The sequence below is a fragment of the Seriola dumerili genome, unplaced genomic scaffold (assembly GCF_002260705.1).
Source record: "Seriola dumerili isolate Sdu_G_001 unplaced genomic scaffold, Sdu_1.0 BDQW01000149.1, whole genome shotgun sequence".
Lineage (NCBI taxonomy): Eukaryota > Metazoa > Chordata > Actinopteri > Carangiformes > Carangidae > Seriola > Seriola dumerili.
In genome coordinates, this window is record NW_019174404.1 from 19,009,811 (window position 1) to 19,027,803 (window position 17,993).

Consider the following 17,993-nt stretch of genomic DNA (forward strand, 5'->3'; position numbering starts at 1 on the left):
TGGGCTTGATAGAAAAAAGGTCACATCTGTCTTACAGAACCAAGGCGTGTGACAGCTTGGAAGTAAACACACAGCCTGCCAATTCTTCAACCACAAAACCAAAAACTGAAAGACCATCCATCCTAATTGCCTACACCAGGTCTCTACAGTACGTTGTATAATGAACAACTTCAATAGCCTCAGAGCATGTTGAAACAGAAACCAACAACATCATACTTATGCTTTAAGTTAAACAAAAAAGAAAGAAAAATAAACAAGTGCAACAAACTTCATACAAACTTCATACATGTTCATACAACACTGAGAGGCATTTCTATTCAGTCATATCATATAGACAGACGCTATAATGCTCACTGACACTGACACTTCTAACATTATGACTTTCAAACTTTCAACTTTATGGAAGCACAAAGACAAAAAAAAGCAAAGTGTTTTAGGTCTTTCTCTGCATTTTCACATTGTTCATACAACCTACAATATAACCTCTGAATGGCCAGACTGTGCATTAGGGAAAATAATGGCTAATAAAGAGGAGTGACTGCTGGTTTATTTGGGCTTTGGAGAGCTCATTAAAGTCACAAAGCCTCTGCGAGGATGAGTTGTCTGAACTTTGCTTTGATTTTGTGAACACTAGCAGCTCAGAAACCGTGTTTCATAATCTCAAGTCGCCTCTCAGATTTTATGCCTGTGAAATATTTAAACAGAATGTACTCCTCGAGTTTATGTCCCAGCCACACTCGTCTCTTGTGTGTTTGTACAGTGTGTCACTTTGTCTACATGGCTTGAGAAGCAACGAGAGACCCTTGAGAGAAACATTCTTTCTGTTGGTGTCATCATTTTCAGCAGAAAGGCTCCCAATTGTCCTCACGTACTTGTCTAGAAAAGTATGTGAGAACTATTTTATACCAAAGCACGACCATCATAGTTCTTGATGAAAACTGTCCATAGTGAGGTCTCTGGAGTAACTGGAACATTGTTTCTGAGATGACAAGCTGCTGTTTCACTTTATTTATTTATAATTCTTTTATGCTTTGAGGACTACATACCAAATACCATTTATGTCATGTAACTGAGGCTTTGGCAGACATAAATAAAACTGGAACTATCTGCATATGATTTGATATCACGCTGACCATTGCAACTACACATCACTTCACATGTGTCTTTAGGAGAGAGTCATTTTGCCATTTTAACTTTTTTCACTTTGCCATGCAGGTGCCTGATTATGATTATATAGCATGCTATGTTTACCATGGTTGCTATATCAAATTAGTGGGTGAGCATAGTAACATTTGCTAATTAGTACTGAGGACAGAGCAGCATTGATACTGCTGGAAATGGACAGATGTTAAGGACTGTGTAGCAATATTCTCTAGCCTTGAATTCTAGCTTCTGAAGCCAGAACTTTAAACTATTTTTATGAATCTATATGAGGCATATCCTTATCTGACATCAAAAGTAATTTTCCAAGCTATACAAGAAAGAGAATAGTGTGCTGAAAATAAGGAAAGATATTAAATTTACAGGACCAACCCACACGCATTCTACCACCCATCCTCCCATAATGAATGAGTTTGACTGGCAGCGAATGTCGTAACCAAATGATATCTATTCCCTTTTTGTTAGAGACTGTGTCATTCCATTTAACTGGGACATGTCATCAGCATGCTGAAAGAAGAACTACTACATGCTCAAAGAATAATTAGTTGACACTTATCACTTTGATCCATTTGTACAGATCTAATCTGGCACAGAAATGAATGACATCCTAGTACAAGGATGGCTGGTGTCTATCTCACTTGTATCTACTATAATAAGCTCAGATACTGGAATATCAGATGAGATCACTCTTTGATCCCCTCACTTTGTTCAAAGTAAGTTGGAAGGAAACTGAGCAAATGTGCACAGATTTGCAGAACTATAGAATTAGTTTCCTCAAGGATGAAGCTCACAGTGAAAAACCTAAATCAGTGTTTGCGAGAACATCAGCTTGGGGAAAGGCTTGCATCTATTTAAAAATCAAGACTTGTATATCCAGGCATAACCTAGTGTAAGGCATCTGCAAGATCTTTTACAAGAGTCCTTTGCAGGAGATGAAATAATTTATGCGCAGTGAGGAGTCTCTGATATTTTCCCGAAATTTGCAATCTTGCAATTGTCTTCTTTCAAACATAAATCCCCTGCTTGTTTTGCAGTGGATCAGTTTCTTTCATTTCTTTAATTCTTTTGTCAAATCTTTATGCTAAGGTCTGTCTGCATTGTATCCATTTTCATAGCTGGAAGCACCAGACAGAGACTGAAATCAGTTTATCTGGTTTGCATATTCTAGGAACAGAAGACAAGATAGTTAAACAGATTAGTTTGTGCAACACCCTGGACCCGTGGATTCTTGCAATTCGTTTTTTTTTAATTTTTTTTTTATCATGGACACCTCCTTCCTCCTCCTTTGCTCGATCATATTGACACTCACTTACAACTGGTTAGTTTACATTTTCAACTTCACAGCTAATTTCCAAGCCATTATTAATAATAGCATACAATAATGATGTACGTTATTGTTTGGTGAATATGGGAGTCCAAAAGAGGAAATCACTTCATGCACATGTGCTTTTGCCGCTGGCAGAGAGGAGTGGGTAGCACGGATGCCAGGGGCCACGTAGTGGAGAAGCAATTGAGTGCTTGGAGATAATGAACATATGTGTGAGTGCAGCTCAAGTGGCAACTACTTATGGGGAAGTAAACCCCAGGAAGAGGGGGCCATAACAACCATCTGTTTCTCATCTAGATATGAGTTGGTGTGACACTATCAATGGAAGCGTCCCTAAACTGTGAGCAGTGACAGCTGTGCATTTAGTTTGGTCATGGGAAATTAACAACAAGTGATCAAATTTACCCAAAAATATTAAATTCTTTCAGCAGAAGGTTTCCATGAAAAATAACATATTCACACACACTTTCTTTACTTGAAATTGCGAATACTAGAAAAGCCAACAGGCTATCAACTGAAGGGGGTAACTGAAGTCAAAACTATTTAGCATAGAGCAACATTATTTGTGCAGCAGGAAGAGTTACAGAGAAACATCTTAAAAGTTTGGATTTTATTTAAGAAAACTGAATGACTGAAGTTCAGGCTTTCTATTGTTAACGGTGGTAGAAGTTGCAAGCTCAGCAGATAGATTGTCTTGTTCACTAGGAAGAACATAATGTTAAATGGACTGCATATATATAGCCTTTCTAGTTTTAGTCACATTCACCCGTTCACTCATACATTCATGCAGCTTTTTCTATGCATACAGCCAATAATACACAATAATCTAATATACACCCCCCCACACACACGCACATGTACGACCACACATACACCTGATCTACCTCTTAAGCCTCCCAAACATGTTACAGCATGAAACAAATGTAACTAAGACATTTATGTGAATGAACTTTGTTCCATGTCCAAGTAAAGCAGCCATATACATGAGCCATATACAATAAATCAACAACAATCAAAAACACTATGCACCACATTTTTACAGTGACTACTGTAGTTTGGTTGGATGGATGACCTGATTGTCCAGCAGAGCCTCTGTCTCTTTGGACCCCAGTCCCATCCTGTAAAAATGGGTATTTTCAAGGTTCTGGAAAATGACCTCTTATCTCCTCTGAGGCAACTCAGCAACCAAACTGACATTCTACCATTAGGTAATGCTGAATGGAAGACGGCCTGATTGGAGGGGATAATATATCTGGAATGGGCCAACAAACCTGGGGATCAGACTCCCAATGGAGAGCTGCAGGAAAAGGCCTTTTCTGAATTGTAAAACGAAAACCAGGATGATCAACATGTCCTTCCTGCTGTCCTCTGATCTGTAATGGCCTGTGCAATTGTGAGTAACAAACCATCCAAGCACAATAACCATTTTTTAGAGATACCAGGGGAGAGGACAAAGAGAGGAGTCAAAGTTCCTTCTTCATTCACCCTGCGCCCTCACTGTATGTAAAGTGTGGAGTTTCAGGCTAAAGGTGGTTTACTGGTGTTCAGGCTGTTGCACAGGACATCTGTTCTCTGGCTTCCAGCCCAAACCTGAGTGCTTAGCAGTTTAGTGCATGTATGAATGGAGGCTGGTTTTCAATGCTGTGCTTTAATGCATGGAGATTTATCTCAGTTGATGGTCTTTCCTTTGTAATGCACTCTGTTGTGTTTGCAATGATTGAATGAATAAATGTATGCCCTCAGTGAACAAGTATTATATATATATAAATATATGAATAAATTGTTGCCAACTATCATTTCTTAGTTCATCATTCTTAACAAATCAGTTAATTCAAATAAATGGATCAGTTAAATTGAATTTAAAAAATTTTAATAAAAATTAAATTCAAATAAAAACTCCCTTCACAGAAGAATGCATGATTAATTCCTTAAAATCTACAAGTCAGATATTTGCAAATATTACTGTGATACCTGTGTCACTGTTCTTCCAGACCAACAAAACAAAAGTAGTCTGCAAATGAACACAGTGAGACAAAGTAGAAGCTTGAGAAGCTTGAGATCTTCACAAGTTATGTACAACTGATCCAGAAACCCAGTCGACCGGTTGACTGAACTATGACAGGCCCTGCTGACACATTGGACCCGACTTAAGTCATTTCTGAGCACAAACACCATGACTGTCAGAAAACTAAGATTACTAACTAAGAACCAGCTCATATTAAACTAATGGCTTGGCCAACAGTATCTTACCATGATATTGTTATGCAGTACATACTAAATGTGACTCAGACAGGTCATACATAAAAATAATCTTCATAAAATCTGGGTCACAATCACAACACATCACTCTCTCACAAAAACTCAAACAAAAAAATTACTGTATTCTTCAATGGATTGTGCCAAACGGGGGCTTGAGAAAGAAAAGCAGCTTGAGGCAATGTTTGTGTGTGCATACATTTAAGCAGTCAATGAAAACAATACAGCAAACAGAACTCTCTGCAGAGATCATCAAGTCAACTATAATGCCCAAATAATATTTACCAATTAACACATATGTATAGGGGCCTACTGTTTTTATCATCTGAGAAACATCTGATCTCTATTTCTTAAAACGTATCTTCTCAAAGACTATCTGAGGACTGCTGCAGATTGTGTGATGAAAAATTCAAACATCTTTTAAAATCTCTGAGTCACCAAAATGGCTCAAAGACTGGGTCACACTGCCTCTTTGACCAGGTCAAAGTTATTGAGCTATTTACTGAGATATGAGCTGAAATTGGCCCAATACAGACATTTGGCTTCAGGTCTCTGAATTGTCTAGGACACTTTACACTCAACCTGCAGTTGTGTCACAAGAACAGACATGGTTTACCTGACACATTTATCTAATAGATCTGGTAGAAGCGTCCAGGGTCTTACACACAAGACAGTGAAATACTACATGTAACCTAACACAGGAAACATATTTGGATGGTATATTCTTGCCTTTATATTTTTGACATTTTATATTTGGATGAAAGCCCAGTTCCATCTGACCTGTGTAATTACACCCAAATGGCTGCAAGAAGAGTTGTGACATAACAACAACACTTGTATTGAGCTTTGTATTTCCAGTGAAGTGCCACTTCAGTTTGACACTTGGCTAATGGCACCATGGTTGGATGCCTAGAAGCTATAGATAAACTATTCAATATTTCTGAAGCAAAATGCCGGACATTTAGTCAAAGTCAAAAGGATGTCAAAATGTTAAATTTACATTCTGTACTGGAATATTGACAAAAGTCCCTCATATCTCCAGTCCACAGGCTACAGTGCAATTTGTCAGGTAGTTACTGAAATACAGAAATATAGTCAGATTTATCCTCTCAATTCACCCACTTCTTGAGGCTGCTCAACATGAAATGCATATAAACTTCTTCCTTCCACATGGAACAAATTTTTAACTTAACATCAATAATGTGAGGAGTTGTATTGAAACATTTAATTTTCACTATTTGATTAGATTTCACTTTACCATGGGAAGCAGGGTTCATCTAGTCAGAATGGATTTGGCTTTCCACTAATGCTGGTGGTAAGGTGGTATTTTATCTGCAGATATAGGATTAAGGACTGGCCGTATAACAGAGAATGATCAAGTGAGATGTAAAAAAAAAAAAAAGAAAAAAAAAAGTAAAGTAAGTTTCAATAGCTAAAAAAAAGGTGCTCAGTACTATCATATTTGAATCTTTTATAAGGACTAAATCAGTTTTGAGGACAGGACACCAGTCAACAGAAAGTGAGGACCAAGTCAGCAAAATTTGTGAATTTGTTTTGATCTCCAATGAAATCATCATCCATATTAAATTGAAATGAAAACTTCATGGTTACTGGTCAAAGCTCTTGTCCAGTTTTTTTATGTTTAAATAAGACACCTTAGAAAATAGGCAACCACTGCCACACTGTATTCTTAACCAATTGCAACACTTTACAAAGAAAATTGGCAGCAGTATCATTTTCAAATCAGACTATTAGCAAATGTTAGCTCTGTTTGCTCTGGAAGAACAGTGTCCTCCTCCTGTCTTGTACGTAAAATCATTTTGACCTTTGTGATGTGAAACAATGCAGTCATTTTCTGATGGTCAAGTCCTTTGCCAGCGGCAGTGTCTCAAAATGACTGATTTATTGATGGGTAATTTCTAAATTTTTAGATAAGGTCATACTTGAAATTTTTCTGTCTGAGCAACCACCATTTCTTACAGTGAAGTAACACTGCATCCCCACCATACACTTGAGAGACATGCTCTTCATAACACAAGCTGTCAGGGAGATGAGGGCAAACGGGGAGAGAAAAACACTGTCTCTATCTCAGCATTTGCTTTGATGCAAAACGTGCATCACAGCAAAAGGCTTTTGTGATTTAGGTGCTAAGCTTTAAATGTCTGAGCTTGAAATTTGCTATTACTTTTGCCATAGGTGAAAACTGAAATTCAGTCTTGTCATAAAAACTAGGCCACTGTTGCTTTTCCCAAATTCACCTTCCTCTACACTTGTGTAAAACTTCAGCTGTCAGGAATCTACAACACAAGTTTGGGGAAATGTGATTAGAGATTCGTAGTTGAGACAGAAGGCCTATGAACACTGGGGGAAGGGTGGGAATAAAAAAACATAGTGCTTTATGCAACCTGTCTGGGAGAAGAAGGGGGGAAAAAGATAAAGAGAGAATGTGCATGAGAGGAGAGGATTGTGGAGTATGCAAGCTGAGGATGACAAGATATAACTCATCTGTGGATAGTCTATATGAAGTGCTGCATTTTTGAATCTTTTTATGAAGGCCCATAGGGAGATGTCACTGAAACACTACAGACACACAGTAATAATATATTGTTCAGACAGCGAAAAGTGCATGTGTGTCTCATTGGAAAGCCCAGTGAGATGCATAGGTAGATATATTGTATAGCACAATGTTTGAGACGTGGCTGTACGCAATTGTACGCAATGCATTTTGATTGATTCAATGTAATATTTATAGAATGTCTTGTGTACTGTAGGTGAAACATTTTTGTCCTGTTTTGTCATGATTGATGTTCATAAAGTGTTTTCCAGAGGAGTATAACATTCAGGGCATAACGAACAAATTCTGCCCAGGCAGTAGTTAATCTATGATATTTTGAGTTATATTTTTATATTTTTACAGTTAAATCTCATGTAATACTTTTTAATCAAGTTTAATCACATTTGATCTCATGTAATCCATTTTACTTTTAATCAATTTTTACGTTGAATTTTTCACATTTTTGAATTTTATGCTCCCCTCGCTGTGCTGAATAAAACTAGGTAGATTGTCTGGTGAAAACCCAGTAGACACCGGACATCAATGTAATGTCATAAAGACGTTTGACTCTAACGACACTAAGGTCAGACAAACGTAAAATTTTGGTTGGAAATGAAAATTGGGTTTACGTCAACAAACAATGTTGGCTAACTGACATTATGCCGTTAAGAAGACGATGGGATTTACTCATGATCAGAATGTCTGTATTTTATACATCAAGATGGCATTGAGACATTTCGTGGGATTTTGGTTAATTAACAACACAACAAAATATCATCGTCAGCCGTTATCACTATTCTATGTCTAATTAAAAGTTGGCATTAGACATTGTCCAGACACTGAATTTTGGTCACCCAACCTAAAACTTGTCAACTTATATTTAAGGTGGAATAGACAATGTTGGAGTGAGACTTGGTATTTGAACTCAACAGTAAAACAGATACACCCCTCCCTTCAGTGTTCCCTCAGAAGTTCTGCCACCCAAATTCATGGATGTGCATTGCCAAGGCAACAACACAATGGTGGAATCCAGAGCATCTTAGAAGGTGTGGATTGGGACAGTCTCTCATACATCAAACAAACAACCCGCACACAAATATAGAAAACACAAATGAGTAAAAACTTGGAAGAGTTAGTTGTTTAGATTGTTTTTACAAAACTATGGGGAAGGAAGAGAGGACCGTAGGTTTGTAGATAAGCTACCATGAAAGGTAACAGTGGTTGGATAGTACCCAACCAAATAAATCCACTGCGCTAGCGAACTTGTGCTGTAGGGTCTTCATGGCTACAAGATCCTTTGCAAATTGTACAGAAGTATACCATGATACATCCCAAACAATTGACAGCAAACTGTCGCTATAGTTGAGACGGTTTCCCATACCCAGCACACCAGCTGCAGACAGCGATACTCACTCCACTCTCCTGCTACTACAGCAAACATGACACCAACAGCACATCTTGGCAAACTAGAAAGCAAGCCAAACATCCATGAGAAAGCAAATTAATGTTGCCGGGCCCACAAATGTGGCATTGGTACCTATTTGCTAACTAACTAGTTGTGGTTAGCTATCAAAAACATTACAGGATAAAACAATACAGACCTACTGGCTCTGTGAAATAGCAAAACTAATGTTACCCACCTGTAAAGCAGAGACAGAGCAACTTCTGCATCCATCTACTTGCCTTTCAACTCTCTGTGGTCTCTCATAGTCAGGACAAATCGTGGTTGGCCACCACTTCAATCTGCTGGTGATTCGTCAAAATATCCATCCAAGATTTTACCGGCCCCATCAGTCTCTTTACCAGCCCTCTCTGTGTGTCTATAATTTGGGGTGTGCCGGTCCCAGTGGATAAATCCAGGGTTGGTTTTCCTTACTTTCCGGGTCTGACTGTGCAGTCTCCACCATTGGAAAGCCTCGATGTTAATACAGCTCTTTGCTCTTGCCTGATTATGGCACTTCTTTATCAATTTTTGCTCTTCTGACCTCCTCCTCTTTGGCTGTTCCTCGGCCTCGAGTCCTTCTTGACAATATCATTAGTATAGGCCGTCACGCTGCTGCCGGTAGACATTCCTGCACGCACTAGCCTTAAGGTTCTGTTGCCAGCAGTCCCAATCAATCCCATTCAAAACTCCACACGATCTTGTGGTGACAGAGGGGTAGACTGTTCTTCTCCTTCCCCTGGTAATCCTTTAATTGTCAGTACACAGTAGCAATGTGCAAATACCGTCTCTTGCTCCCACTGCCAAACGCTGCAGAACGCCGCCTGCTGCTGATTGGCTGGAACTGTCAGTCCGAGCCACTTTGTTTATGTCCTATTTATAAAGCCGCAACACAATTTTTTTTTCAGCACACACACAGAATGGACAGCTAGTGGACAATGAGCAGATATTCACTGAATTTGACAAAAAGTGTATTAGATTAAAATTGCTTACTCTAACTTTAAAGGACACTATGACTGTTTTTTTCATTTAATTAAGAAGATTAGTGAAAAAAAACACACAAGGGATTCAGGTTTGGGAAAACAGCATATCAACACGGAGAAAGAGTTTTTATTCAAATAAGTTAGTGCTTCCTATGAACTAATTGAATATACACTGTGCAGTACTAGTACGCAAACCAATCTAGAAAAAACAAAAGGAATATATATGCAAAACTGCATAATATCAAAGACATGAAGAGCAGAGAAAGCAAAGAAATCATATTTGGATCCAAAATCAAATTTCAAGGCTTCTCAGTTCCTTCCAGTCTCAATTCCTACCAGTCACCTAGTAATCTTTAGGCTGAATGGATGACTATATACGCTGCCTGATAAAGTAAAAAGCCCAAATTGTCAATTCTTAAAGAACACAATTTCACCTTGAACCAGAACATTCTGAGCAAAAGCATCTGAGGTTTAATGGAATCTATGGCATCTTGGGACGCAACTGCACATCTACTAGCATATCACACACCATATATGGCACTGTCCTTGAGACGTTATGTACAACACTATTGGCCAAAGAGCTGAAAATCATAGCTCAAAAACTGCCTTTGTCTCTTCTCCAAATGAGCTCTAGCAATTGCAGATTTTCTACTGGCAGCACTCCCAGATCCAGAGCTATGAGGATCCCATCAGCCCCAGCCCTGTGGCGACCACAGTCCGAGAGCTGGAGGTCAGCTCTGGCGAGCACTAAGTGGAAGAGCTGAGGCGTTGTAAAGGCCTGCCAGGGATGAATGCACTGCTTTGCCAATGAGAAGGCCTCGAGGTGACCCATCTCTCTCACTCTAGTTTAGCTCCATTCACTGAAGGACCCACAAAACATGGCTTTCAAAGATTCTCTGTGGAGTGGATGTATTATTACTCCAGTTTCACTGAGAATTTTGACTGTGTGGTAACAGAAAACATTGTCGCACTGAGCAAACATAAATGTCATAATGAATAAATATTATTGCATAAAATAGATTATTACACCTATATTAGACAATCCTATGGCATGATTACCATAGCATTTAAACAAAAAGGTGTAAAGCTCCAATAAAATTAATTTAGGGTAATAGCCAATTATTTTTTTATTTTTTGTTTTTGAAGTTAATCATAAGTGGCTATGATAAAATCCAAGGGCCAAAAACAAAAACTTTTTCACTTACATGGCTCATATTACGTCAAAAGTCTACTTATCCAACAAACTCAAAGTGAAAGGACGCCCTATTGCTGCCACTACATAATGCAACCACAGACATGACCTCAGACATGTTTTGTGAGGTCAGTTTGTGCCAGATGTAATGAAATTCCCTCTGAGTGTTCCTGAGATATCACATTCACAGGAACATGAGGTCCCCATGACCTTCAACTTAGACCTCTGACCACCAAAATCTCATCAGTTCATCTTTGAGTCTGAGTGAATGTTTGGACCGAATCTCAAGAAACTCCGTCAAAGCTTTCTTGAGATATCACATTCAGATATCACCTTGACCTTTCACTATCAAAGTGTAATCAGTCCATCCTTGAGTCCGAATGGACATTTGTGTCAAATTTGAAGGGATTCCCCTGAGGCGTTGTTGAGATATCGTGTTCACAAGGCCACAACCATGTTTTGTGAGGTCTCCATGACCTTGACCTTTGACCATCAAAATCTGGTCAGGTCATCCTTGAGTCCAATAAAATGGATGTCCAGACAGATGGACTTATGGACGAACAACCTGAAAACATAACACCTGAATAACTAAACAATGAAACTTCCCTGGTTGCACTCATGGAAGTGCTGCAGTATGTGTTTCCATACACTAAATGTAGTCATGACCATGTCTTTATATTATCACATATAGGTATTGAACGTGCGACTAGTGAGAGTTAAAAGCATTTTTCTTCATTCCAGAAACCTAATACACAGTTTACATAGATTTCTTTATTTCAATTTAGAAGCTAAGTAATGGAGCAGTTGGCCATTATTCAACTTGCTGAGTGTATCTACTTTGAATACATAGACGAATATGATGTCAGTGTTGAGGCTGCTTTTAATTTCATTTATGGGACTGTAAATTGAATAATTAAATTAGTGGCAAGAATAATCCTTTACTTACAGGGATTACAGCTGGTTCAATTTGGAAAAAAAATGCAGCTGTTCTTTTTATTCCAGCCAACTGTCTCCATTGTGTAGGACACCTTTCATCATGGCCATGACAGTTAAAATGAAATTTTTCAGTTGTCCATGCACATACAGACTGTATCTACTGTTAAGCCTTATTTTGGTTCATGTATTCATACTTTTTAAACAAAGACTGAAAACATTTTACTGTACTGCTAGGCAAATCATGTTCAGTTAATTTCTTTGTAACAACAGGATTTAGTGTTGCTCATCTAATTCTTTTTCCTAACACACCGGGGTTGTACTTACTTTAATATGCAGACTTTATGTAGGGGAGAATGCGCAGTGCAGTTAATATTATATCATATATCACTTGCCATAATGTTCCTACTGAATGTCAGAATTTAGCATTAACACTTGCCTTCTTTGATGCTTCCTTCCCTCACATTACACAAGCTATGGATCAGTTTTAAGATGATACTGCTCTAATGGTGCGGTTTAAATGACATCCAACACATTCCACAGTAATGCAGGATTGCATTTTGTCATACTTTGTGGTTCTGGTACATATACTGATTGCACTGTGCGGAAAATGTAAAGACAATGAATGCATACTGTATGTACATGTGCGACATGTGCATGGTTATTATTACTGTACTGTGCAGATGTTGTATGAGGTAATACTATAAAAAAAAAACGTAGGGAGAGCCAGAGTTGTGGTTGTGGTTCGTAATGCCTTTCCTGTGATTTCAGCTACCTCACCCACAAAGTGTACTGCTGCCCTGATAATTTACCATGTAGATACTGTCACTGTACTAACAGTGACTCATCATATACATGCATGTGCAAACACAATTCATATGAAGACATTTCACTACGAATACACAAATTCATAATCTTGCAGCCCTCTCTCATGCCCTGCCTCTCTTTCAATGCTGACTGAAAAACTTGGGATGCTGACATTCACTGTGAGCCCTGACACCGTTTGATGAGTCAAGTCCTTCTCTGGCTGCGTTCAGAGGTCCTAAATATGCTTCCCTCAGGTATCGTTAGAGAGTGTATGATGAAATCTGAGGCAGAGGTTCAAGGGTAGGTGCAATAAAGAGCTAACCCTTAAATTCTACTTGCATAGTAGTGGGAAGACAGATTCTCCTAACTACACCAGAGCCTTAATCAGTACCATTTGTGATAAGGTTCACTTAATTCACTTGGGTAAACCACTTTGACTTGTTCCCTTTAAAGTCAGGTTGAAACAAATGAATGATTAATATGTTTAATGGACCAAAGTTTAGCTCCATGTTGCATCACCATTAGCATTCTGTCAAAGTGACATTCTTCCACAGGCTGCTTGTTAAACTTTGATGTTTTGGTCTTGAAAGAGGAGCAGAGGAGTAGTATCTGGTTTATTTAAGTGTCCAGCACGGATTTGGTAAGGTGAAATGCTAGACATGCTCAGTAGGTTACAATCTTGAGCTGTTTAAAATATTTTTGTCACTATATGTACACTGTCATTGTTTTTCAATATGCAGCAAAAAGCAAGTATCTTTTTTTTTTTTACTGTTATTTCAAAGTATTTGTTGAGGATGAAGCATTAGCCATTGATAATTAACTCTCAAGTAAAGATTTTTTTGTGATTGGACAATTCCATGTGATGCAATATTAACACAATGCAGGTTTTTGTGTGGGTTTCAAAGCAAGTGCTCACTCCACCAAAGCTGGTGGCTGTAGTGGAGCTTGAACACTTGTTTTGGAGTTAATCAGAGGATTCTTGATTAGACAATTTCCACTGATAAATTCACTGTTGAGAAGAATCAATACAGAGAAATAAATGGGTAACTACTGCAGGACTGTACGGTCATGGAACATAGTTGTGATATGGGATGTTTGGTTTTGTTTGTATATGCTGTCTGTGTTTCAACCTATTAACCATCTTAATACATTAATAATAAGTTTACCTGAATATAATGTTTTAAACCCTTAACTTAAAAGGCACACAGAGCCACAGCTTATTTCTGTATTTACAATGTTTTTTGTTTTGCAACAATTATCTACTGCTTGTTTTGAACATAGCTTAATAAGTTTTAATCTACCTTCAAGTAACGGAGACCTAGCTAAATGACCATTGTGTAAAGGGATGTTTTGTTTCCCTCTTGGCTAACCCCTGTGCTAAATGCCCTGACCATTGATTCGGGCAGACGTGTCAAAACACAGCATTAAAATTCAAAGGCAAGGGCACAGGTTGGCAATTAGTAAGCTGACCAACTCTCCTAATGTCTGCAAGTGGCTCTTCTTGCCTTTGTTTTTGCCCTCTCTTTTTATGAGCGTCCCCCCATCACGGTGGAAATGTGGGCGAGTCTCCAAACGGCAGAGACGGTGTGGGCGTATGGCAGGCTCTGACTACAAATGAGAGCACACAAACGCACAGTCTAATCCGTCACACATGTAATGAGTGCATCCACATTATGCTCCCTTAAGAAGACACACCAGTGTGAGCGTTTGCATAAGCACACATGCAAATTAACGCACATTCACTCCCCCATTCAAAAAGCTAGAGGGACAGGGGAGACGCATAAAGCATGACATTCATATGATTCCAATACCCTGAGAGAGATTGAAGGAGATTACACACACAAGCAACATGAAATGTGTCCGTAGCAGCATGCTAAAACCTTAAGTGAGGTACAGCCGCCCACGAATACAACCACACATACTAAGTGTTTAGAGGAGAAGCTTCTGGGCTGAGTACTGTGCTGGCCTCTGTCACCCTGTTACTCTCAGTGAGACAGATCCCGGTAAAAGCTCCAATGAAAGGCACGTACCTGGCGTTAATTAAAGCTTACAAGAAGGTTACATGAATGCAATAATTGTCGATTGATGCCCAGCTGCTGTGAAAGCAAATTGCATGTTTTAAACGACCTATCCTCCCTTCTTATCCAGCCAGTTCTCTCTTCGTCTTAGACAATCTCCATATAAAAAGGATTTCAATGAGGGTGTCATCATTTGATTTTGCTGAATATCTTCTATCTTGACCTCTAATAGAAAACATTTACACAGGTTTGGGAACAGGGTATTCATGATGAGGCCTGTGGCTGGCATGAATATACGATTACAACTCAGTTGCAGGTGGAAGGTAATGATGCACCAAGGGTTTACATTTATATTTAGTATAACCAAGCTCAGAAATTAACACTCCTAATCTACTGTATATGTACAAAACAAGCGCTTACCCTGTGATGCTTGGGAGGGTGTCGGTAGAGAAGAGGGCTAGTGGCGGTTTGTCGCGCTCTATGAGCCATATGGTGTACTGCCCACTTTGCCTGGGGTGGAGGAACATGGCCATGTCCAGGCTACAGGGACCTTTCCCCCCCCACAGCCAAGGACTGAGCACCCAGGGCCCCCCAAAGGCTGAATTGTTCACCCAGAGGAACTGACCTGAAGAAGAGAGAAAAACAAAGAACTGTAGAACACAAAACAGTGCCGTAACCAAGATGTACTGTGAAACAGAGGAGACTGGGTTAGGCATTTATTAATCTTGCAGATCGGTAGTAGTGAGGAAAGCTTGACAATTATCGCAAATTACAATCTCATGAACATGATATGCTGTTACAGTATGTACAGAGGCCAGATGAGTGATGGGCCATGGTTTCAAATAGTTTTGAAGCAGTGTCTGAGAGTAGCACTTGATGAAAAAGCATGAAATAAAGCTGCTTTGAAAAAGAGCAGTCAATGACATCCCTTGCGCGAAAAAAGGGGGGTAGCGGGTGAAAAAATCAAAGCACAGTCTTTTTCTAGCTTTGATATGAAGTCCCATTTCACTTTCAAACCTATTGCGCTCATTCAAGCAGGAAGTTCATCAGAAGCTGAAAGTTGTGTGCCTGTGTGTGTGCGTGTGTGTGTGTGTGTGGTGGGGGGCACAAAGAATCTCAACTTGAAAGGAGGAAAATCCATTTTTAATGTGCTCAGTTAAGAAAAGAAGTGTTGATGAGGGGAAGCTTAAAAAAAAATGCAAAGCACAAATATTGCAGAATAATTGATTTTCTATCATTCTCAGGATGCTGTTATTTTGTTTTTCAGTATAGGGGTCATGAGACGCACTTGCTGCTGCAGTTACAGTCGTAGAAAAAAATAAGGAAATATGAATAAATACAGCGTTTATATATTTCTTTTCTTTCATTTTTTACTTTGTTTCCATTCCCAGGCTGTGTTCTTGCCTCTGGATAATGGTCATACCAGCTTCCAGAGGGTCAGATTGTATTAAAGTTTATTTTTCTAACTGAGACACGCATGTCTCCTTGTGTGTCAGCACTCAAACAGCCTTTTGCCATTAGTTGTCTGCAATTTGTATTTTGGTACTTTGTTGGTATGTTACTCTTGATGTTGGGCATGGTGAGAATATGAATGAATCTGGGTCTCTTATTCAGTTTTGAATAATACCATATAAGGGTCAATATTTATGCTCTATATATATCTATACTGTGTAATGTAACCAATTAGACATGCGTGAAATAAAAATAGCTGCAATGATAAAAATTAAGGGAACTGAACTCAATATGAAATAAAACTGTGGACTTCATAACAGACATGGGTCTGAGTCTGTACTCAGACCTTTTTCTAAACTTGTTACTCCTTCCTTTTATCCTTCCCTGATATCCAGTGCGTTCCCTTATCCCCTGAGGTTGCTGAAAAATTGGTGAATTTCGAGGTCTTCAAATTGGAGTACTCCTGTTAAGCCTCATTTGCTTTCTCTTCCACATCTGCATGCTCCTTACATAGAGGGTCCACACAATTTGACAAAGACGGTCCAAGTACTTGCAACATGTTTATCAGGCAACGCGGAATGCACACATTTTCTATGCAGCCAGCAGCATATTGATATAAAGGTTTTAAAGCTCAGCCTGGAAGGGCTTTTGGCCTGAAGGCAGAAAACTATCAACTCTTGTTTCCCAGTCCAAATGAGATGAAGAAATGCCTGTTTGGGAGCAATTATTGGAAGGATACAAATTATAACGACACACCCATGCAAAGGAAAGACTGTAATTCCATTAGCAGATTTCTGCCTCAGCTTCACCTGCGAATAGTGCTGCCTAACTGAGCTTGATGCCCTCATTTACTGCATCACAAGGCCTAGTTCAACTGACTGTCTGCCTCAATCTGCATAGTGGAACATGATCATTGGTGGAGTTTTAAGCTGTATAGACAGAAATGATCACTCGACAGCTTACATTTAAACCAATTCTGCATTAAAAAACTAATAATAACATATGGATGTTGCTGCTATGAATGACATATTAAAGACGCCTCAGTTTCCTCAATTCTTGCCTTTAATGACCACCTGTGAGGACCCACTGTAAGTATGTCCATCCAATAATCGCTTAAAACGTTATGAAAACGATATCTTTGCTTCACAGCTGTTTTTAGTGGGAGAGATGTTCACAAAAAAACAATTGCAATATTCTGAGGCTTTCAACCACCACTAATCTGGAGTTTTTTTCCCTTTACACCACCCCTGCACTTGTATTGTAGTTGGTCTACTGCCTTTTTTCATTTATCTGTGAAGTTCAGACTCAGTTTAATCGACACTGCTTATAAAATGGTACTTGATTACTGTCCCTCCGAGGGGGAAGACCCAAAAAGCAGAAACAGAGGAAACATTTCAATCCAGAGTGATAGTTGTATCCTGTATCACTGAATCAAGCTGGTAAACACTTTTGTCGCTCTATGTGTGGTTACAGATTCAATCAACCGAGGCTCTTGTTGACATAGCATACCAAATCAGGCCAACAGTTGGTGAGAGCAGAATTCCCTCAGATAATAAAATTGCAGCTAAGGGCCTGAGAGAAAGAGGAAAACAAACCATTCAAATTGTATTCTCTGCCAAACCCAATTATAGCATAATGCATTTACCTACGGCCAGCACAAGCTTTTTGAGGTCCTAACAATTTAGCTGCCTCGCATTTTAATTTACAACCCATTCATTGGTGCAACCTAGTGACAGCTTCCACTGTAGTGAGATGGTGTACAAGTATGTTCTGCATGCTGACAAAGAGCCTTCTTGTTCGTGTTTGTTGTTGGTTTCTGCTTTAAAATCATTTATTTTCAGCCCCAGTGATTTGGAAATAAAGGGGACC

General features: G+C 39.0%; 2 protein-coding genes across 2 annotated transcripts in view; one reads left to right on the forward strand and one right to left on the reverse strand.

The window, feature by feature from the left end:
* Nucleotides 1-17,993, forward strand: part of clip4 (CAP-Gly domain containing linker protein family member 4) — a 174,287-nt gene that overhangs the window by 155,597 nt on the left and 697 nt on the right. The window lies entirely within an intron of this gene.
* alk (ALK receptor tyrosine kinase) overlaps nt 1-17,993 on the reverse strand; it is a 321,320-nt gene that overhangs the window by 107,489 nt on the left and 195,838 nt on the right. The window contains exon 4 of the mRNA XM_022751149.1: nt 15,093-15,297. Coding sequence (XP_022606870.1) covers nt 15,093-15,297 — 205 coding nt within the window. The remainder of the gene's footprint in view (nt 1-15,092; nt 15,298-17,993) is intronic.